Below are 23,014 nucleotides of genomic sequence, written 5' to 3' on the forward strand. Positions count from 1 at the left end.
AGCCAGTTGGAGGGTGAGGAGAAGAAGCCAGCTTTCAGCTGTTGCAGAGAGAGCCATACAGGGAATCGGTTCTAATAATTGCCCCCCACCTCCACTGTGCTGATCATCCTCCCTGCCCACATAAAATTCACCCTGCTGGCCCGAGTCCCATACAGGAGTACTGGTGGTAGCCCCTTATCCACAGCCCTGCCAGCTCCTTCTAGCGTGGAAGGCTGTGCTGGACTCTCCCGCTTTGTGAGCTTCCATGTGGGTGGGTGGTCAGGCAATTTAAGCCGCAGAATTGCGGCCTGTTGGATCGGGTGGTGGCGTCCACCATCTTGATTATGGGCAGTTGCCCTTGCCTCCTGTGACGCAGCTGCTCCTGGCGCAATGCCGGGTGATGGGTGGTGCTTTGGAGGCGGACCCTGGGTGATCTGTAGCGGCCACCATGTTGACTATGGGCTTCTACCCTTCTTCCCTGGTCTGTTTGTTGCCTTGCTCTGTGCCCCAGGGGACTCAGACAAGCGGAGAGACTTGTGGCTGTGGCAGGGCTTGTTGAAGGTCCTACACATGGCACATGCCTGTTGGGGGTTGTGTCTGGCAGGGGGCTGGGTTGGCAGTGGCGGTTGTGCTTCCTGTTTGCTACTTGAGCCAGTTTGGGGATGGGCTGCTGCTGTTGGAGGCATCATGTCTGGTGCCTGGATGGGGGTCCTGGTTCCCCCTCCCTCTTTCTGTATCCCTGTGAATTCCACTTCTGCACATAGGGTGCAGGTTTTTTTGTGTCTAACCCTTGTGTGGTAACTGTTGCACAGAGAGATTTAAGGCACTTTGTGGTACATTACCCATTTGAGGGGCTCTCCTGCCAGAGTGAAGCCTAACCTCCTAGCCATGGTGATCCCATCTGTGGAATTCCCCTCCCTTTAAGGATCCTACACACCTCAGGGTGAAGACAAAGGCCCATCCCATGTTCACCATTGCTGGGTCAGCGCTATAATTCCAGAGTCACAGGCGCTGACCGGATGGGCCACAGTTTTGCGACAAGCCTTGTCTTCTAGGCTGTTACACCAAGCATAATGGAGCTGAAGTGCATTGGTGAGGCTGTGCCTCTTCGTGCCAAGCTTTCCGTTTTGACGGTAGGGCTGGTCTTTGACTCCATTATTGGTCGGCTGACCAGATTTTCACAAGGCCTTTGTGGACCTTCCCTTCCGCTCCTTCTTTTGGGCCTATGCTGGGTGAGACTCTCTAGAACCTTACAGCCTTTCTTCCACTGGACAAGGATAGGATATAATCGCTTAGGAAGGCTAGAGTGGCCTCACAGCGCATAAGTGGATTTTTTGTTCCCCTCGGTCCTTTACCAAGGGCTCCAAACCTTCAAGGAGTGCAGCAGCAGTGCTGGAAGCACCTCAAATCTTACCAAAGGTTGATTCCAGCTCTCTCTGCGATACACACTTCAGGCTTTGAAATACTGGCAGGCAACTTATTCCAGCCTTCAGTTGCTGGATCAGGGAGAGCGGTCCCTGCATTGGGAGGTTTTTCATCTGTATGATCTTTCCTGGAGGACACTGTCTGTTTTCTGGTGTACCGCCTCCACAAGAAGGTTCTGAGGTTCGTGATAAGATCGCTGGATCTCTGGCAGAATGTGCTGGTGGGCTCAGTACCATCTCATCTCCACTTTTCTGCCCCTTGGGCTGATTTCTTGCTGCACAGGATACAAGCCAAAGGAATCCCTGACATTCTTGTGGTTCCACACTAGCCCCTCTACCCGTGGTATGCTTGTGGTGTGCAGGATAGAAGCCGAAGGAATCCCTAACATTCTTGTGGCTCCAGACTGTCCCCTCCACCCATGGTACGTCTATACGATGTGGTTGGTGGCGAACAAACGGTCCCTTGTAGCGGCCTCCTCGGGAGCTCTGTCTATTAATGAACTCGGAGAAAAGGATTTTACGGTGAGTAACACTGTTTTCTGCATACATTGTGGTGCTAAGATAGGGCCGTGGTTGAAAAACCTGGATTGTGGCAATCTCACTACAGCAGAAATTCCTGTGTTTGAATAAAAAGTTTGGCAGACACCAGACTTTGTAATTTATACTTTGTGTGCCGTTTTATGGTCTCTCTAGGCAAAGAATCAGAATACATGCTGATGTAGTTAGGTACTTGATGGGATAATATAATAATAAGCAGGGCTATATTTACCTTAATAGCACTCGCGGGCCAGTGCTTAGGTCTGCAGGATTAAGCTCCAAAAATAACAATTTGTGATGACCTTTTTGCTAGGTTGTTTATCTCTTTTTGTCACATCAGGCATTTATGGCTAAATTCAGCAAGACATCTCTAGATTAAGGAGATGATGGAGGTGTAGAGTCACTACAGTTCATGAAATGTAAACTCTTTCCTTTCTCGTCTGTTGGTCTTTACAGTTAAAATTGAGCTTTGCATGTAAAGCAGACACATTGTAACTTTCAATAGCACATTCTAACATTGTTTCGCCAAAATGATCACGCCTCAAGAAATGGAGTTTGTTAAGCTTTAAATGGCATTATGGGGAAATTTGCAGAAGTTAAAGTACAGCATTGCTGAGAATACATGGGAGTTACAGACTTTTGTGTAAATAAGCAATATTATGGGGTTGACTTGCTAAAACTGGAGAGTGCAAAGTTAGGTGCAGCAGTGCATGACTGCCAATCAACTTCCAACTTTAGCTTGTTCAATTAAGCTTTCATAAAAAAGTTTGAAGCTGATTGGATTCTGTGCAGATTTCGTTTTATCTCGTATTAAAGAAAAAAAAAAATATGACCAATTTCCTCAGATAAATATGGATCTGTTTCAGGGTTACCAAGTAATTTCAAGCTTTTATTTTACAACTAAATTTCCTTTAAAAATGTCTGTTTTTTTTTTTGTAAAGAAGAAATATGAAATTTATATGCTAGAGTATAGGTGTCAAACTGGTGGCCATCCAGCTGTTGCAAAACTACAAGTCCTATAAGGCATTACAAGATTGACAGTTACAAGCATGACTCACGAAGGTAGAGGCATGATGGGGCTTGTAGTTTCGCAACAGCTGGAGGGCCGCCAGTTTGACACCCCTGTGCTAGAGAGTTTTACAAATGTTATATAAAATTGTAAATGTTGATTGCAACTTATGCTTTAGGTAACAAAGTACCTGGTAAGCATAGTTCTTGTGGTGTAGATATTATTCGAATCTTGGTTCCGAAACTGTTTCTAATATAGCTAATATGTATATGAATTCTTTTACAGTATTGATTGTGCTGGTATTCTAAAGCTGCGAAATTCTGATATTGAACTGCGCAAAGGGGAGACTGACATTGGCAGGAAGAATACCCGTGTGCGCCTGGTCTTCAGGGCACATATACCCCAGCCCAATGGAAAAGTGTTGTCTTTACAAACTGCCTCTGTACCTATTGAATGCTGTAAGTATTACTGACCTTGATAAACAGTAATTAAGTCCTAATATCTATTTCCAGTAGTAAATAGACATACCTTACCCATGGTATGCAAATCAGAATGCAAAATAAAGGGACACTATTTGTTTCTGGTTACATATTCAGATCAAATTATCCAAATTAATACCAAAAACAATTATTAGCAGTGCTAGGTCAGACAACAATCAGAAATAAAACAATTGATGCAATCAGAAATAAAACAATTGATCCAATCTCATATATATATGTGTGTATATATGTATGTATGTGTGTGTGTGTATATATATATATATATATATATATATATATATATATATATATATACACACACACACACATTGGATTAATGATTGTTTTATTTCTGATTGTCGCACTCTTATATGTGTTATGATTGTTATATGATTTGCACTTAGATTTAGTTGACCTAGAGCTGCTAATTACTGGTTTTGGTTTATATTGCATATCACAATGTTCTAGCTGGCAGCTGGGTTAGCTGTTGAAAAAAAATGTATGCTGTGACTGCAGGTTGTTCCTTTTTATTCCTTTTAGATTCAACAACAATGCCTGTCTCAGAAAAATTATTTTCTCTATCCTTCATTGAGGGACATAGCACTATAGAATCCATACCAAAGGTTATGCACTTACCAAAGGTTATGCAGCTAACCAAAGGTTATGCAGGAGGATGGACACTATACACAAATAGCCTAATATTTTTTATTATTATACAGTATATAGCGCCAACAGTTTGCTCAGTGCTGTACATTACAATGGGAGACAATACACGAGACAGTACAATAACAACACATTGTGATACACGAGGGGTTCGAGGGCCCTGCTCCTTGGCAGAGGGGGGTGGCGGATACAGAGCGGTTAGTAAGGTGGATTAGTTTGGCCGCAGTATTCAGGATAGACTGTAGCGGGGATAGCCTGTGGTGAGGTAGGCCTGTGAGGAGGGAGTTACAGTAGTCAAGTCGTGATACGATAAGGGAGTGAATGAGTTGCTTAGTAGTTTCCAGGGTTAGGAACGGACGTGTTTTGGAGATGTTGCGGAGGTGGAGTCTACATGAGTTTGTCAGCGATTGGACCTGGGGCTGGAAGGACAGATTGGAGTCTAGGGTGACACCTAGTACTCTGACGTGCGTGGTGGGACTGATGGTGGCATTGTTGGTCGTGATGGAGAAGTCGGGGGGGCGGGCTGGGGGGAAAACTAGGAGCATAATTTTGGAAAGGTTCAGTGGAGTGACATCCAATCCGATATGTCGTTCAGTAGGCTAGTGATTCGGGCGGAGACTGAAGGGGTGAGGCAAGGGGTAGAGAGATAGATTTGTGAGTCGTCGGCATAGAGATGGTAGTTGAAGCCGTGAAAGTGTATCAGTTGGCCAAGGGAGGAGGTGTAGATGGAGAAGAGAGAGGGCCCGAAGTCAGAACCTTGAGGAACCCCAACAGAGAGGGGAAGTGAGGGGGAGGTGGCAGCGTTATAGGTAACACTGAAGGAGCGCTGTGATAGATAGGAAGAGAGCCAGGAGAGAGCGGTGTCTCTGAGGCCAAGAGAGTGTAGTTTTTTGAGGAGGAGGGGGTGGTCGACCATGTCGAAAAGCCACGGAGAGGTCGAGGAGTAGGAGCACTGGATAGTGGCCATTAGCTTTGGCGGTTAGCAGATCGTTGGGGAGTTTGAGTAGGGCAGTTTCGGTGGAGTGTAGGGGACGGAAGCCGGACTGTAGGGGATCAAGGAGGTTATTGTCGTTGAGGTGGGAGCTTAGGCGGTTATAGACTAAGCGCTCATGGAGTTTGGATGTAAATGGCTGCAGGGAGATGGATCTAAGATTGTTCAGGTCGGTGGGATCCAGGGAGGGTTTTTTAAGTATGTGATGTGCGCGTGCTTCAGAGGGGAGGAGAATGCGCCAGTAGAGAGGGAGAGATTAAAGATGTGAGTGAGGGAGCGTAGGATGGAGGAGGAGGAGGGTGATTGTAGGAGTTGTGAGGGGACAGGGTTGAGGGGGCAGGTGGTGAGGCGGGCTTCAGAGAAGACCTTAGTGACCTCTTCAGTGGTAGCAAGGTCGAAGGAGTGGAGTGTTGAGGGGGTTTTATTGTGAGGAATGTTAGGTGGAGTGGAGGTCTGGACAGTGGCGAGGTCAAGGGAGAGAGGTGTTGAGGGGGTTTTTGTGTGAGGGATGCTAGGTGGGGTGGAAGTCTGAGCAGCGGCGATGTCCCTACGAATTGTGTCAATCTTGTTTTTGAAGTGGTTGACAATCTCGTGGGCGGTGAGTGAGGTATTGGGTGGAGGTTGGGGCGGAGAGAGTAGAGAATTAAATGTAGTGAAGAGCCGGCAAGGACTGGAGGAGAGAGTATTGATGAGGGTCACAAAGTAGGCTTGCTTGGCAGCGTGGAGGGAGGAAGTGTAGGTGAGGAAGGCAGATTTATATCAGGTGAATGCTAGTTGGAATCTGGTTTTGCGCCATAGTCGCTCAAGCGCACGACTGCGTTGTTTGAGATTTTTGGTATGATCAGTCTGCCAGGGCTGAAGCGGTCAGGGGCAAGTTATTATAAACAGTAGTGGCCAGGTCAGGACAGGACAGGGGAAGGATACTGTCGTAAAGTTGATCAGCTGCAGAGTGGAAGGGGGCGGTGTTCAGGTTGCGGAGGTTTCGGCTGGCGATAGTTTGACATTTGGAGGGGTAGGTGTTTGAGGACAAGGAGACGGAGAAGGTAATAAGGTTGTGGTCAGAGAGAGGAAAGGGGGTGTTTGTGAGGTTGTGGGGAGTGCAGAGATGAGAGAAAACAAGGTCCAGGATGTTCCCGTCAGAGTGGGTGGTGGACTGTATACACTGTGCGATGGCAAAAGAAGAGGTTAAGTGGAGGAGTTATGATGTACCCGGGTTATTGATGTTGATAGGGATGATGAAGTCTCCAAGGATGATGGTGGGTAGCTCGGAGGAGATAAAGAAGGGTAGCCAGACGGAGAAGTCGTCGAGGAAGCGGGAAACGGGTCCAGGAGGCCGATAGATTACAGCAATCCTCAGAGGGGTTGGAGAGAATAGCCTAGATACTGTATGCTATAACCTCAACCCTATCAAGCATGCATAGTTTAGGTTAGTGGCCTGTAGGGATGTAGGACATCTCTCCCTCGCTCTGCTGCATTGACTTGCCAAGTGGAATTAATCTACACTTATCGGCCACTTAATTAGGTACACCTGTTCAATTGCTTGGTAACAGAAATTTCTAATCATCCGATCACATGGCAGTAATTCAATGTATTTAGGCATCTAGAATTGGTGAAGGCGACTTGCTGAAGTTCAAACTGAGCATCAGAATGGGGAAGAAAGGAGATTTGAGTGACTTTGAACGTGGCATAGTTGTTGGTGCCAGACAGGATGGTCTGAGTATTTAAAAAACTGCTGATCTACTGAGATTTTCACACACAACCATCTCTAGGGTTTACAGAGAATGGTCTGAAAAAGAGAATATATCCATTGAGCGTAAGTTGTGTGGACAAAAATGCCTTGTTGAGGTCTGAGGAGAATGGGCATTCGATTTCAGTTGTCACATTCTAATGGTGAGGTCAGAATTTGGCCTAAACAACATGAAAGCATGAATCCATCCTGCCTTGTATCAATGGTTCAAGCTGATGGTGGTGTAATGGTGTGTGGTATACTTTCTTGGTACTAACAAGGTGTACTTAATAAAGTGGTGGATGAGTGTATATTGAAGCAGGTGGTAGTTGATTTATGCTTGATTTTTAAAATCCTTATGCAAAAATGATTTGCTATGTGCAGCATGCAAGTTCTTTTCATTGTTTTCTGCCTCTGCTACTGCATTTAGGCCCTCTGTCATGTAATCTGGTATGTCTGCATGTTCTTTTATCACTGTAGAAACTTTTTGTCTGTGTCACGGATCGCAAGATCGCTGCCACCAACATGCGATAATCTCACGATCGCGACATCCAATATGTCACGATCGCAGCGTCAGACCCCAGACCTTCTCACCAAACTCGTGTCTGAAGGACTGGCAGATCTAAAACCGCTATGTGACCTGCGTAACAATGCCACACCCAGCTGCACCCTGCACAACAATTTTCCAGCTAATGGACAACAGATCGATGTGCCGTCAGCCTGAGCGATTGTTACTGGGTCGGGTTAATTATGCAACTAACCCTTTCACACTGCCACCACCTCCTTTTTGTACAGAGAAAGAGGAAACTCGCGTTATCAGTTATAACACTATAATGATTGAAATAATTGTCTGTATAAAACGGTCCACAGGCCGGTTATACAGAGGTTAAAACAAACAGTAGCGTTCTCTTAAAAGGCAGGGATTTGTAAATTGCAATTGAGAGCTTATAGAAACAGTTCAACACCTTCAGAAGGAAAGATTTATTACTAAAAGGTCAAATGGGTGCAATAAAAATATTTACAGAAAAAGATGTAACTAATATATATATATATATATATATATCTATCTATATATATATATATATATATATAAAGAACCATAGCACAGCAAAGAGATAATAGGAAAGAAGTTAAAGGGTTTTAAAGGGTTAAGTTACTTGCCAGTATGCCTTGGCTTGTAAGCAGATCCAAGTTGCAGAGCGAAAGGGTCTCCCCAGGTGGTATTGATGTTAAAAATGGGAGATGTCTTTAACTTACCTCTTTAGGCCGGCTAGCCTGTTTTTTAAAGTCCCCCAGCAGGGGGGTGGCTCTGAGTAACTGACCAATACTCTGTTTAGGGAGGGGTTGGCAGGCGGAACCCAAAATTAGAACCAGCATCTCTCATAATTCATATTCTAGCCTATAACTTCCCAGCTGTACCAGCGACAATCTCTCTGCGGGTATTTTATTATGCAGATAAGTCTAAGGATCATGTAGATATGAATTATGAAATTGTACGGTACACGGTGTACGAGTTCTATGTTTCTGCTTCCCTGAGCGTGCGAGACAAATTGAGTTACCTATTAAACGATTCGCCTGCTCATCGTCCATCCGATGATATGTCCGGCTTTTATGTATGTCTCTCATATTCCAAGATATGGGACATAGGATAAAAATTGATTTAAGGAGTGCTTGTTTAATTCTGTCACCTACGCTGCTAGGTTTTATGAGGTTACAATCTCTCAATTCCTGGGAAAGCTGCCTTATCTCTGTTACGAGGTGAGAAATTACACAGGTTCTTGGGCAGAGAGGCTCTGTCTCTCTTGGGGGGCTTAGTAGCTCTGGGCCCCCTGCTGCTCTAGCCTACCAGTGACCCACAACCTGATGTCGCTGTGGCTGAACAGAGAGGAAAGAGGGGAGGATGCAGGAAAATATATTTCAGGATGGTTAGTCCCTTCGCCAAGATGGAGGTTGAAACCAAAATGGTTGAACCGCGTCCATCTCTGATGCGCGCTTTTGTGACAGTCTGTATGCCTCAATTTGATTAGAGTCTCACATTCTGGACACAAGGACCCCTCTATCTCCTGAATACATGTTGCAGAGGTCTCTGATGCATGTTTTTTTTCTCTCCATCTGTGGGACCTTAAGGTTAAGGACACCTCAGGCTGCTAGCTCAGTGACAGATTTGGGCTCATACGAACCCTAATCCTTACCCTTCCTTATCATCCACTATTAAATTATTTTATTTATAAAATTTTGAAGATTACTTTACAAGAAGCCCTCCATAAAATACAGAGTGGGCAAATACATGGCAAATAAAGTTTAATATTGAAAAATAATGCACTTGAGGTTAAAAATACTAAGTTACTTGCTAGGGGAAGAACCTCTGGGAGAATCCAGGATGGAAAAAGATCTGGGTGTCCTAGTGGATGACAGACTCCGCAGTGGAATAGAATGTCAAGCTGCAGCCAGCAAAGCTGGTAGAATTTTAGCATGGTTAATAAGGGGCCTGGGGGACCTCAGTTATAAAGAATGACTACAAACATTAAATGTATTCTCCCTGGAGAAGAGACACTTGAGAGGAGATATGATATTAATATACAAATACCTCAGTGGTAATTCTAGCATAAGGAATAAACTATTCTGTCGCAGGGAGCATAAGAAGACATGGGGCCACTCGAAATTGGAAGAGAAACGATTTAGCGTTAAACTGCATAGGGGATTTTTCACTTTCAGGGCTGTAAGGATGTGGAACTCATTTCCACAATCATTGATGTCAGCGGGAAGTATTGATAGGTAAAAAAAAAAACCTCTTGGATGGGTATCTTGGTGAACACAATATACAGGGATATGGGATATGAGTTTTTGACATGACCACACACATACCCACACAGATTGAACTGGATGGACGTTTGTCTTTATTCAACCTTACCAACTATGTAACTATAATTACTGGAAGGATCAGCAAGTCACAGTAAAGAAGAAAAGGACCCTAAAAAACAAAAATGAATGCAGTCACTAAATATAAGGATTTGTAAGCTGCAATATATAAACTTTTTCTTTTGGGTTTAGATATAAGAACATTACCTAGCGTAGGTTCCTCAAAGGTTAACTCCACTTTCACTAGAAATAAATATTGCAAACTAAAAAAAAACATGGCATGTACAGTTGTGACAATCCATATTGTGATTTAATGCTATTAAAATTATTTATTTTACAATCTGCAGAGCTGAAGTTTTCTGTAAAATTCAATGCAATATGGAGGCGTTACATACACAGTTGGCAAACAGAACTGGCATTGTGTCATTTCCTGCTCGTGTGATGGCTCACTGGTTTTCTCAGAAGTCTGTACAAAGATGCAGGTCAAATTTTAGCACCCTCTGCAACAGAAATTTCCATTTTGGTGATATGATCCTAAAGGGTTAAAGTGTATGTGAACCCATCCGTCCAAAGCTGATTTCAAAAAACCCTGGTAACCTCAGACCTCCAGATTTGCAGGTTGTCTGGTATAATTTACAGAAACTTGCCAAAACCACACAAGTGTGAGGGAAGTGGTATCTTTGTGATACAAGATACATTTCCAGTCTCTTTCTCAAAGGACGTTCTTTTCCTCAAACGTCTGTATATCCCTACAGTGATCTGAAGATCTCCATCGGGTGATCTAAGGTCTCCAATGCCAATAAAGTGATTGTCTCATTTGTCAAGGAGTTGTATCAGTTCTTCCACAGAAGCGGTTTAGAGGTTTCTACTGGAACCTCTTCAAGTTTCTCAAAAAAGTAGGCGTTTGCCATATTTTTAATCTGAAGACTTTAAATGCCTTTGTACATTTTATACATTTCTGGAGGGAAACTTTTTGGTTTGTGGTATCCTTCCTTCACCAGGACTGGCTTCTATAAACATTAAGAATACATACCAGTACACCCCATGATTCCTCAATCATCAGGGTTATTTCCATTTTGTCTCACTGTCAGTTTTTCTCAGCTGTTCAGGTTGACCTTGGCTCCAGTGTTACCACTCCTGAGTAGTATTCCCATGATGGGTTACCTCAGTTATGTCCTGTTGTGAGCTCACTCGTTCCAGGAAATGGAAGCCAACATTCAGCTAGCTTTTTTTGAAAGCTGGAGGAGTTTGGTTGGTTGATAAACTCAAAAAGTCCTTGCTGACTTTCTCTTTCCTGAACACATTGTATACAAGCGTCTGTCTCCCTCCAGCGAAGTTACTGAAACTGAGGTGTTACATTCATCAGCTGAATGTTCATCCTCTGTCAACCCTTGGGAGATTGCATGAGGTTGTTAGGTTTGACAGTATTCACATTCAAGACCGTTCCTTTTTGCCCAACTTCACACAAGCACCTTAAAAATAAAATCCTATAAACAGGAAAATCTCTGGTGTTGATGAACAAGTGACACAAGGATCAGATTTCCGGGGAGACCATCCCTTTTTTTTACCTCTGTCTTTCCTTCTGAAGGACAGACGTGTGTGTGTGTGATTTTTTTTTTTTTTTAGAAGAGGAGTGATGTGAGGAGTCCAAGCATCCCATAAATATTCTGCAAGTTCTGGCAGTTTGATTGTCTCTACATTCCTGAACCAAACTGTTATCTTGCTTCTGTTTTACATGCCACCACAGTGTTGTAATAAATCACCAAGGCGAAGCCACGATTTTGGCAGATTCCAGGAAGGTAAGTTCATTCTGTGATGAGCAGAAAGACATGTCTAGGTGCTGAAAGCTGTTCACATTTCCAGAATAGAAAATTGTCAGGCAGACTTCTTCAGTCATCGACCGCTGGATGCCAGGGCATAGTCCCTTTATATGGAAGGGAGTAGTTGCTCTGGTAGCGCCTTGGGAGAGGTTTTCTCTTCCGTACACATTTCCTCCTATCAGTGCTTCTCAAAATGATCTTCAAGTCATCCCAGTGGCACCAAGGGCTCTGTTCACAAATCTCATTCAAATGCTTGCAAAATTCCTTGAAGTCTTCCAGATCATTCAGACTCATTCATGACTGGGCTTAGGCCCAGTCATGTTTTACCTTAATTCATTCCCTACATTCCCTGCATTAAGATAAAAATGTTCCAGTATTTGTATCACCCCCCCCCCTTTTTTTACTTACCTGAGCCTGATGTCGATCCAGCACTGTGTGCACTTGTAGTGATTCTCCTTTTCTCCCAGCTCACAGACTTTGCTGAAAGCAGTGGAAAACCAGTGGCTGCTATCAGTCAAATCCTGTGATGAGGGAACAAGGGGGTGGGGCTGAGCGTCACTGTCTGTGTCTATAGACACAGGTAGCATGGTTCAGGTTGGAGTCCACAGGTGTGCCACAATAGAAAGTGTCTTCCTATGACTGGTACATAGAGAAGAGAAGGAGCGCCAGCAGGGGACCTCAGAAGAGGAGTTTCGGGACCGCTCTGTACAATGCCATTGCTTAGAGCAGGTAAGCATAACATTGTTTTAAAACAAAAAAAAATACTTTAGAAACATTTAAAGGCCCAAGTGCTGAGGGATAGGGGCATTTTGGAATCTGTTATTCCCACAATGCTGAAGATGCCAAATGCTGAAAATCTACTTTACATAAACTTTTCTATTGTCTATTAAAAGTGATCTGGTTTGTTTGGACCTTCAATCTGAATTACAATAGGATCAATATGGATTCAATATGGTTTCTATTAAAAAAAACTGTTTTAATATGTATTATTAATTAATTATTTACATTTTCTAGCTATGTTAGATATTAACTGATTAACCACATTATTATGGGATTCTGTTATAATTGGTAAAACCAATAAAACTGCATAGTACTTGAGATATGAACATCTGAATGTTGAGAGAGAAACATCACAATGTTAAATCATTATTACTATAATGATTACCATAATGTTACTACATTATGGTACTGATTAAAAATCTTTGTCTACATTACTTTGTAGCATTCTCAGTTGAGACCTAGGATGAAAAGTATGTAATTGATTAATATGAACCCATTTGTCCACAAGGACCTTTCCATGAAGAAAGAAATGTCTTTTCTTTTACTCTATCTCGAGCAAAATTGTACAAATACACTTTATCATTTACTTCATACTCCTTCTTGGTAGTTTTGAGATCATAGTAAGTTTTGTTGCTTACCACAGCTTTCTCTAGATTCTTGTGTGCAAATGCAAAAGTATGTTGTAGATACTGATGAAGGTTTTCAACATAATGATGTGTCGTGGCTGCATTGATCAGGTTATAGTCAGACGTGTGATACAACAGATGTTGTGGAAGTACCATTTTCCTACCTGTCATTAACTCAAATTGTGACAATTTTGTTCCGGTACTTGGAGTTGTTCTAATAGCCATGAGCACTAAAGGTAACTTCATATCCCAGTCTTTACCTGATTCTTTAACGAACGTCTTGAGAATGTTGACAATTGACTGGTTATAGTGTTCTACTGATCCGCTTGATGCTGGCAATATGTAACTTCCATTTGACACCCAAAATTTTCCACATCTTAGACATTACCTTACTTGTAAATATCTGCCCTGATCCGAATCGATCCTTTGAGGCAGACCAAATCTGGAAAATACATGGTTAATGAGTAAAGTTTCAGTGGTATTATTGGGAGCCGGTAAACATTCTTTTGTTTTTATTATATCTTTCTTATTTTTATAATGCAAAATCTACTTTATATCAAACATCATAAAACACAAATTCCACATAAATGTATCTATTCTCTGTATCCCTTTTAACCCCCCCCCCCCCCCCCACCACCACCACCACCGATTACCCCATTATCCATATACAGTGGGGCAAAAAAGTATTTAGTCAGCCACCAATTGTGCAAGTTCTCCCACTTAAAAAGATGAGAGAGGCCTGTAATTGGCATCATAGGTAGACCTCAACTATGATAGACAAAATGAGAAAAAAAATCCAGACAATCACATTGGCTGATTTGGAAAGAATTTATTTGCAAATTATGGTGGAAAATAAGTATTTGGTCAATATCAAAAGTTCATCTCAATACTTTGTTATATATCCTTTGTTGGCAATGACAGAGGTAAAACGTTTCCTGTAAGTCTTCACAAGGTTGGCACGCACTGTTGCTGGTATGTTGGCCCATTCCTCCATGCATATCTCCTCTAGAGCAGTGATGTTTTGGGGCTGTCGCTGGGCAACACTCACTTTCAACTCCCTCCAAAGGTTTTCTATGGGGTTGAGATCTGGAGACTGGCTAGGCCACTCAAGGACCTTGAAATGCTTCTTACGAAGCCACTCCTTCGTTGCCCGGGCGGTATGTTTGGGATCATTCTCATGTTGGAAGACCCAGCCACGTTTCATCTTCAATGCCCTTGCTGATGGAAGGAGGTTTGCACTCAAAATCTCACGATACATGGCCCCATTCATTCTGTCTTGTACATGGATCAGTCGTCCTGGTCCCTTCGCGGAGAAAGAGCCCCAAAGCATGATGTTGCCATCCCCATGCTTCACAGTAGGTATGGTGTTCTTTGGATGCAACTCAGCATTCTCTCTCCTCCAAACACGACGAGTTGTGTTTCTACCAAACAGTTCTATTTTGGTTTCATCTGATCATATGACATTCTCCCAATCCTCTTCTGGATCATCCAAACGCTCTCTAGCAAACTTCAGACGGGCCCGGACATGTACTGGCTTAAGCAGGGGGACACGTCTGGCACTGCAGGATCTGAGTCCCTGGAGGCGTAGTGTGTTACTGATGGTAGCCTTTGTTACGTTGGTCCCAGCTCTCTGCAGGTCATTCACTAGGTCCCCCCCCGTGTGGTCCTGGGATTTTTGCTCACCGTTCTTGTGATCATTTTGACCCCACAGGGTGAGATCTTGCGTGGAGCCCCAGATCGAGGGAGATTATCAGTGGTCTTGTATGTCTTCCATTTTCTAATTATTGCTCCCACAGTTGATTTGTTCATACCATGCTGCTTGCCTATTGCAGATTCAGTCTTCCCAGCCTAGTGCAGGTCTACAATTTTGTTTCTGGTGTCCTTCGACAGCTCTTTGGTCTTCACCATAGTGGAGTTTGGAATGTGACTGTCTGAGGTTGTGGACAGTGTCTTTTATACTGATAACAAGTTCAAACAGGTGCCATTGATACATGCAATGAGTGCAGGACAGAGGAGCCTCTTAAAGAAGAAGGTACAGGTCTGTGAGAGCCAGAAATCTTGCTTGTTTGTAGGTGACCGTATACTTATTTTCCACCATAATTTGCAAATAAATTCTTTCCAAATCAGCCAATGTGATTGTCTGGATTTTTTTCTCATTTTGTCTCTCATAGTTGAGGTCTACCTATGATGCCAATTACAGGCCTCTCTCATCTTTTTAAGTGGGAGAACTTGCACAATTGGTGGCTGACTGAATACTCTTTTGCCCCACTGTATATATACAGTTGTGTTCAAAATAATTGCAGTCAGCCAACACTAACCTGATCAATCACTGTTTTTGGTAGAAATGATATTTCTACATGGCAAATAATTTACTAGCAGGTGTAGTAGAGTAATAGAAATCGAACAGACCCAACAGTCATGATATGCATGATGCTGATTCTGTGTAATTGAATCACTAATTGAAAGGGGCATGTTCAAAATAATAGCAGTGTGGAGTTCTATTAGTGAGGTAATTCATTCTTTGAAAAACAGGTGTCAATTATTGCCCTTATTTAAGGAAGGAAGGCAGCAAATGTTGTATATGCTGGTTACAGTGCATTTCTCTCTGAAATTCTGAGGAAAATGGGTTGTTCCAGACATTGTTCAGAAGAACAGCGTACCTTGATTAAAAAGTTGATTGGAGAAGGGAAAACATATAAAGAAGTGCAGAAAATGATAGGCTGCTCAGCTAAAATGATTGCAAATCCTTTAAAATGGCAACCAAAACCTGAAAGACGTGGAAGAAAGGAAGATCAAAGAAGATCTAAAGTTACCTGTGAGTACTGTTACAATTAGAAGACGCCTATGTGAAGTCAAGATATCTGCAAGAAGCCCCCGCAAAGTCCCACTGTTGAAAAAAAGACGTGCTGAAGAGGTTACAATTTGCCAAAGAGCACATTGACTGGCCTAAAGAGAAATGGCGCAACATTTTGTGGACTGATGAAAGTAAGATTGTTCTTTTTGGGTCTAGTGACCGGCGACAGTTTGTCAGATGACCCCCAAACACTGAATTCAAGCCACAGTAAACTGTGAAGACAATGAAGCATGGTTGCGAAAGCATCATGATATGGGGATGTTTCTCATACTACGGTGTTGGGCCTATTTATCGCATACCAGGGATCATGGAGCAGTTTGAATACATCAGAATACTTGAAGAGGTCATGCTGCCTTATGCTGAAGAGGAAATGCCCTTGAAATGGGTGTTCCAACAAGACAACGACCCCAAACCAGTAAACGTGCAACATCTTGGTTCCAGACCAACAAGATTGACGTTATGGAGTGGCCAGCCCAGTCCCCGGATCTTAATCCAATAGAAAACTTGTGGGGTGACATCAAAAATGCAGTTTCTGAGGCAAAACCAAGAAATGGAGAAGAACTAGAATGTAGTCCAATCATCCTGGGCTGGAATACCTGTTCACAGGTGCCAGAATTTGGTTAACTCCATGCCTCACAGATGTACAGCAGTTCTCAGAAACAGTGCTTATACAACTAAATATTAATTGATTCAAAGGAAAGCAAAATCTTCAAAAAATTTTCAGTTTATATAGTGAATGTTTGAGTTTATAAAGAAGAATACAAACACTGCTATTTTTTTTAACAGTCTAATCTTCACTTTTCATCAATTTTTTTAGAGGAACAACACAAATTTGATATATTTTTCTTCATGTTTTGATTTGGAATAGAATGTGTAGTGTTCCCAATGCATTTGTGTGTATGGAAATAAAAGCTTTTAGAAGGATTTTGAGCTTTATTCACTTTTTTCAACACACTGCTATTATTTTGAACACAACTGTGTATATATATATATATATATATATATATATATATATATATATATATATATATATATATATACACACTCAGCTCTAGTTATCCAATCTTTTAGTTTAAGGGGCTCTGTTGCTTGCCAGAATTTGGGGATGAGACCTTTGGCCGCATTTATTAATTGAAACAGTATGGTATTGTTGTATTGCTTCACAGAAGTCTTAGATTTGTGGAATAAACAAACCCACGGGCCTAACGGTATACTAATCCTCAGTATTTCCTGTATGTATTGAATAAGGATGCACTGAAATTTCGGTGGCTGAAATGTTTTGGCTGAAAACACCCCTTTCAGCCGTTGGCCAAAATTAAAAAAAAAAAGGACTGATACAGGTGCCAAAAAACCCCGCCCCTCGCCCCCACCTACCCCTCGCCACTGCCACCTAGTAGTTCTCAGCCTTACCTGAGAAACCATCAATTCTGGCGTCAATTCCAGAGGAGAAATGTGGGGTCTTATTGACCCCATATCTCTCCATAAAGAGGACCTGTCACTAATTATTTCTATCACAAGAGATGCATGCATTCCTTCTGATAGGAATAAAAGTGATTTTTTTTTTTAAAGGGACAGTGCAAAAAAACAAAAAAAAAACAAAAAACATTGAATAAATGTAAAAAAAAAAAAGTTTAAAATGCCCCCGTGCTCGCATGTGGTGGTGAATGCATACATAGGCCATGCCCACAGGTGTTCAAACCACACAAGTGAAGTATCACCACAAACGTCAGAACATAATTCTAGACCTCCTCTGTAACTTTACACTGCTAACCTGTAGACATTTTTAAAGCATCACCCATGGAGATTATTAAGTACCTCAGTTTCACGCCATTCCACGAGCATGCGCAATTTTAAAGCGTGACATGTTTGGTATCTATTTACTCGCTGTAACATCCTCTTTCATATTTTACAAAAAAATTGGGGTATATATTGCGGGGTTTTTTTTTTGTTTTTTTAATCCATGTATTTTTTTCCAAAACTGTGCATTTCAGTTTCAGTTTTCGGCCAAGTGCATTTTCAGTTTCAGTTTCGACACCACAATTTTCATTTCAGTGCACTACTAATATTGAATTATTGCCCGCCAGAACTCCTGTATTTTAGGGCAGTCCCACCAAATATGTGCCATTGTTCCCTTAATCCCACACCCTCTCCAACTCAAAGGTTAGACCTCTGGTCTTTGTGTGCTACATTAGGTGTAATATACCATCTTACAAGACATTTATAATTCATTTCAGCTATATTTATATTCACCTTCCAATGTGTTAATCTAAACATTTTGTTTCTTTTGTTGCTCATTCAGTTTTGTTCCAAGCTCCTTTTCCCACTTATCTAAGAACACTTGGGACTCCAATCCAGCTAAGATAGCATGTGTTTGTATTATGTTTGAACTAAACATTTGCTGTAAAGGACACATGTCTTCCTTTGTCCTTAATGGTTGTGGGAGCATTGCAACACAATGTCTTAAGTGATAGTACTGCCATTCATCTAATGTAGAAAATATTTCCTTCTTATTTTTTAAATGGTGTAAAGAACATAATTCCCCCTTATCTACAGTATCTTTTAAATGTGCATGTATATCCTTGTTCCCACCAGTGGAATTGATAGTGATTTATACTTCCAATTCATCTGCTTGTACATTACATTCCAAATCCTCAATACATTCCGTGCTTGTATCCTCGTCCAGTGTACGAAACTTATGTAGTATCCAAATAATCCTATCTAATTGTGCCTTACTAAGTGTACTCTTCCATTTTTACCCAGCTTCTCCCCCTATCCAATCTGCTATTCGTGACATTAACACTGAGGTATAGTATCTCTTAAAATCCGGCATATTTATTCCCCTTTCAATTTATCTCTGTGGGGGAATGAGCCTGAGGAGATCGCTTACAAGAAAACTAAGAGCAGTTGGGGGGACAAGATCTTTTTGAATATTTTGTAGTAGTCATTTGTAAGGCCGTCTCAGCCTGGAGCTTTCCTATTGTGTAGGTATAATACTGTCAATTTCTTTTGGGGTAATGTTTGCGTTGAGTATTTCCTAATGAGATGAAGAAAGGGAGGCTGAGAATTTGTCTCTTCTTTTGCAGGTTGTATAGTGCTAAGGTCTTCTTGCAGGCTGTATAGGGAATAATAATAGTCCGCAAAAGCATCAGCTATTTCTTTTGGGTTTGTGAGCCTACCCGACGTGAAAGGTTGGATGATGTGGGAAAATTTAGACCTCATCTTTTGAGTTTTAATCTTGTTTGCCAGAAATTTGCCTGCTTTATTATTGTTGGCGTAATAGTTTAGCTTAATTTTTCGTAGGGACAAGTCATGTTGTTCACATAGAAGTTCTCTGTAGCGAAGCCCAGACAACCTCCTAGCCAGCTCATTAGAGGGATTATACTGTTTTTTTTATTCTATAATGCAGATATCAGTGAGAAGGGTTTCTAACTTAGCCATGTGGAGTTTCTTTTATCTGGAGCTAAGTTTAAGTATGCCTCGTATATAAGCCCTGTGGGCATTCCAGGTAATAAAGGGTCCTGTTATTTGTGGGACATTAAAGTCTAAATATTCTTCCAAATGTTCGATAACCTCTTGTATTTCTGGTGTCTGTATAGAAGAGGTCGATACAGGAGTATGAGTTATGTGTTGGAGAGTAGTATGTAAGCTTTTTCAGTTGCATGTTGGCATCGACAAACTTCATAGACATCCTCTCTAGCAAGGAGGTTGCGTAGAAAGGGAGGGCGGTTCCTAACCAAAGAGGACGCATCCACATTGCCATCAACAATTGTATTAAAATCTCCACATATCAATATGCTTCCAACTCGCACCTGAGAAATCTTCTTGAAAATTTGAGACTGAGTCTTTTATAGCGATCAGAACTCCCCTCTTTTTTGCTGGAATGGAAGCCGTAAAAATGTGAGGAAAGTTCCTATGAGAGCAGGCAGGAGATGCATCTTTATGGAAGTGGGTTTCTTGTACTGCTAAAATTTCAGCTTTGTGATGCATTGCTTCTAGCCATATAGAGTGTCGCTTAGTCGGATGGTTGAGGCCTCTTGCGTTTACTGAAAGGAATTTAAGTCCCATGATGGTAGGTCCATATGATTTGGAGAACCACAGTTGGAGGGTGTGGGTACTTCAACTTAGCATAGTAGGGATATATGCAAGAGGTGCAATATTGATATGGCATGGGAGATTTAAGACTCAGTGATTGGTCTGGGTACTACGGTGACTTCAAGAATGCACTTGTTGAGCCAGCAGAAGCGAGAAAAAAAAAGAGAATTGTGAACGTAGAGTACTGAATAAAATCGTCTGTAACAGTGAAACAGGAATATGAAAACTTGAGGCCTATAGTGTAGAGCAGAGTTTCTCAACCAGGGTTCCTCCAGAGGTTGCTAGGGGTTCCTTGAGCAATCAGCAATTTTTGCCTCTCAGGTAGGTTTCTCACTGACACCATTGATTTTTTTAGCAATCTGTAAGGGGGTAATTCGTGTAGGGAGCATTCTTACCATTGACTATCACACTAATGAAAGTTATGTCAAGGGTTCCTCTGTGTTGAAAAGGTTGAGAGACTGGTGTAGAGCTCTTAAGAAACATGGTCCAACATGGATCGGGCAGTGGATACTGCCAGCAATCATGGGGATCCAGGTAAGTTGACATGTACCTCAGGCACAAGGGTTGATTAGATCAACTGAATGACTAAAGTTGCAGGGATCCTCAAGATTCCTTGGAGGAGGTACTGCGTTGACCAGATTGGATGTGTGTCTGTAGCTGGGGAAGCCATTGTTTGTCGAAATCATGTTTAGGCGCAGTAGAAATAATATTCCAGGTCCGCAAGAGCCTTAAGCCTTCCTCTAAGGATTCAATCATGTGGTTTGAGCCTTGATGCGTAACCAATTGGTTCAAGTCACTGAAGATCTATATATATTTTTTTTTGGACACTAATATATATTTTTTTGGACACTAATTTATGTTTGGTCACTATAATTATTTATTTAAAACACTAAATGTTTTTTTGAATGATATACACCTTTGTATAAGTTTGTTATTAGCGCATACCTTTTTAATTAGGATAATTCCCCCACTGAAATCTTTCTTTCGAAACCCTATTAAAAATCTTCCTTGTTTCTTGTTCCATGAGGTCTTTTAGCTCTTCTCTTTTTAAAATGATCTGCTGTATATCTGCATCTATTTTCTTTTTATGCGATTGTTCCATCTTGTATAATTCTAAGGTTAATAACCTAATTTTCTTACTCTGTTCTTTTTTTTCCCCCGCCCCTTTCAAAATCAGGATTCCCCTAATGTTGGCCTTTTGTGCTTCCCATACTGTAGCAACAGAAACCCCCTCAGTCTCTTTAAACCTAAAATATTGTTCAATTTCCTCCTTTAATCTTATTTCCGTTTCAGGGTCTTGTAAAAGCGTTTCATTTAATCGCCACATATTTATTTTGTTCTTCCTTTCGAACCGTAGTCTCATTGTGACAAGAACATGGTCTGATATAGATATTACATCTATATTAGCTTTCACCAGAGACTCCAAAAGTCTATGTTCAATCATTATATAAGCCAGTTGTGAATACATCCTATGTGCCGAGGAGAAGAAGGTATAGTCTCTTTCCCTTGGGTGTTTAACGCTCCATGCATCCAAGATCTTTTTAACATACTTTAGACTCCTGCCTCCCTCTCTCAGTGCACACGATAACACATCCATCTCCGGGTCGAGGCAAAAATATAAATCTCCTGCCACAATCAGACAACCCCTCTTAAAGTCTGTAAGTTTTCTTAGGATACCGTTGGATTTTTATTAGGAAAATAAATATTTGCTAAAGTACATTCCATACCCTGCAGATTTCCTCTCAGAAATGAGAACCGACCCTCTGGGTCCGCCAGGCGTTCCTCCACAGTAAATCTTATATTTTTCCCAAACCCAATTGCTACTCCTTTTGCCCATCTTCTGGTGAATCCACATAATACCAAGTTGGAAAAGTATAGCTTAGCATTTGTGAAAAATTATATGCTACCTATAATATATATAAATCCTCAATCATATCACAAAATTATAAAATTTTAGTTAAAATAATACAAAATAAATGTCCAAATATAAATAGATACAAAAATAAAATAATGTCCTTCAAAAATTATATGAATAGTCACTCAGTGAAAAATTCCAAAAAAATCCTCGTGTTGAAGCCTTCCAAATGGCTCCTTTGGCCAAAGAAAACCTCAAAAGAAAAGAAAATTCACATAATGCATTATCCCTGATAAACCATAACACACACTGGATAAGCAAATGTAGTCTGTAAAAACCGCAAAAACACACGTGATCACTAATAGTGACAAAGTGAATTGATGTTTCAAAAAAAACACAGCCAACAGCAAGTGTAAATAACTGTATAAGTAGGTAATAGAGCGCTGGGAGTACATAAGTGAAGCAGCTAGCATAAAAGGTAACCTTGGGACCCAGATAGAAACATGAAAAAATAAATATGCAGCGCTTTTGAAATTAAATATGAACAAGCATAAAAAACAGAACATGAACAGCATAACTGCATGACAAATTCAGTCCATATTGCATGGTGCGATAAAGTGATAGGTGCAATTGTCCCAATAATTCATGTTCAGAGAAATTCGTGACTCTTGTGATCTCGTGATTTGTACAAATAATGCACTAACCAGATAGCGCAACCAATGCGCATGGAGCAATTAAGACCCGCTCCTGGTGCTCTGGACTTGTAGTATTAGGAGGATGTCATCTGCAGGTATGGCCACCAGATGTCATCAATCCAGGTATATGGGTAAGTCATCCACCAGAGAGATCATCAGCGGGGGAGGGGTGATCATGCATCATTCCCAAATGAACGTAACCTTCAAAAGCGGGCTCCCATAACATAGATGAGACCCAGAGAAGCCTCTGATAGTGTAGTATGTTTATTAAGTAAAAACTTACACCAGATACAATTGAAGGAAAAACTTACATCAAAGCAAGGTCAGGCCACCAGGGTGTCAATCAGGATGGCTTAGTGGTATGCATACACAGGTCAAGGGCACCTCCCTAACGCGTTTCGTGTGCAAAACACTTCCTCAGAGGGAGTGTGCCCGTGATAAATGATACTGCTTTTATAGAAAGGTAATTGGCGCGCTTTTGAGCGATCTAGCGCCGCCAATTACGGTTCGCGCATGCGCACTGGCGACTTGGCGGCCATTTTACCGGTGCTTTTAGTATGGACGGAGAACGGACTTTCGCGCATGCGCAGTGAGCGCTCGCGGCCATTTTCCAAAAGTTCCTAAG

General features: G+C 41.7%; 1 protein-coding gene across 8 annotated transcripts in view; it reads left to right on the plus strand.

The window, feature by feature from the left end:
• NFATC3 (nuclear factor of activated T cells 3) overlaps window positions 1–23,014 on the plus strand; it is a 619,175-nt gene that overhangs the window by 206,930 nt on the left and 389,231 nt on the right. For all 8 annotated transcript variants that reach the window (XM_089676358.1, XM_089676352.1, XM_089676355.1 and 5 more), the window contains exon 5: window positions 3,235–3,407. In XM_089676358.1, the coding sequence (XP_089532484.1) occupies window positions 3,235–3,407 (173 nt within the window). The remainder of the gene's footprint in view (window positions 1–3,234; window positions 3,408–23,014) is intronic.

Source organism: Staurois parvus, unplaced genomic scaffold (assembly GCF_062004578.1).
Source record: "Staurois parvus isolate SC_StPar_1 unplaced genomic scaffold, SC_StPar_1.0 ptg000167l, whole genome shotgun sequence".
Classification (NCBI taxonomy): domain Eukaryota; kingdom Metazoa; phylum Chordata; class Amphibia; order Anura; family Ranidae; genus Staurois; species Staurois parvus.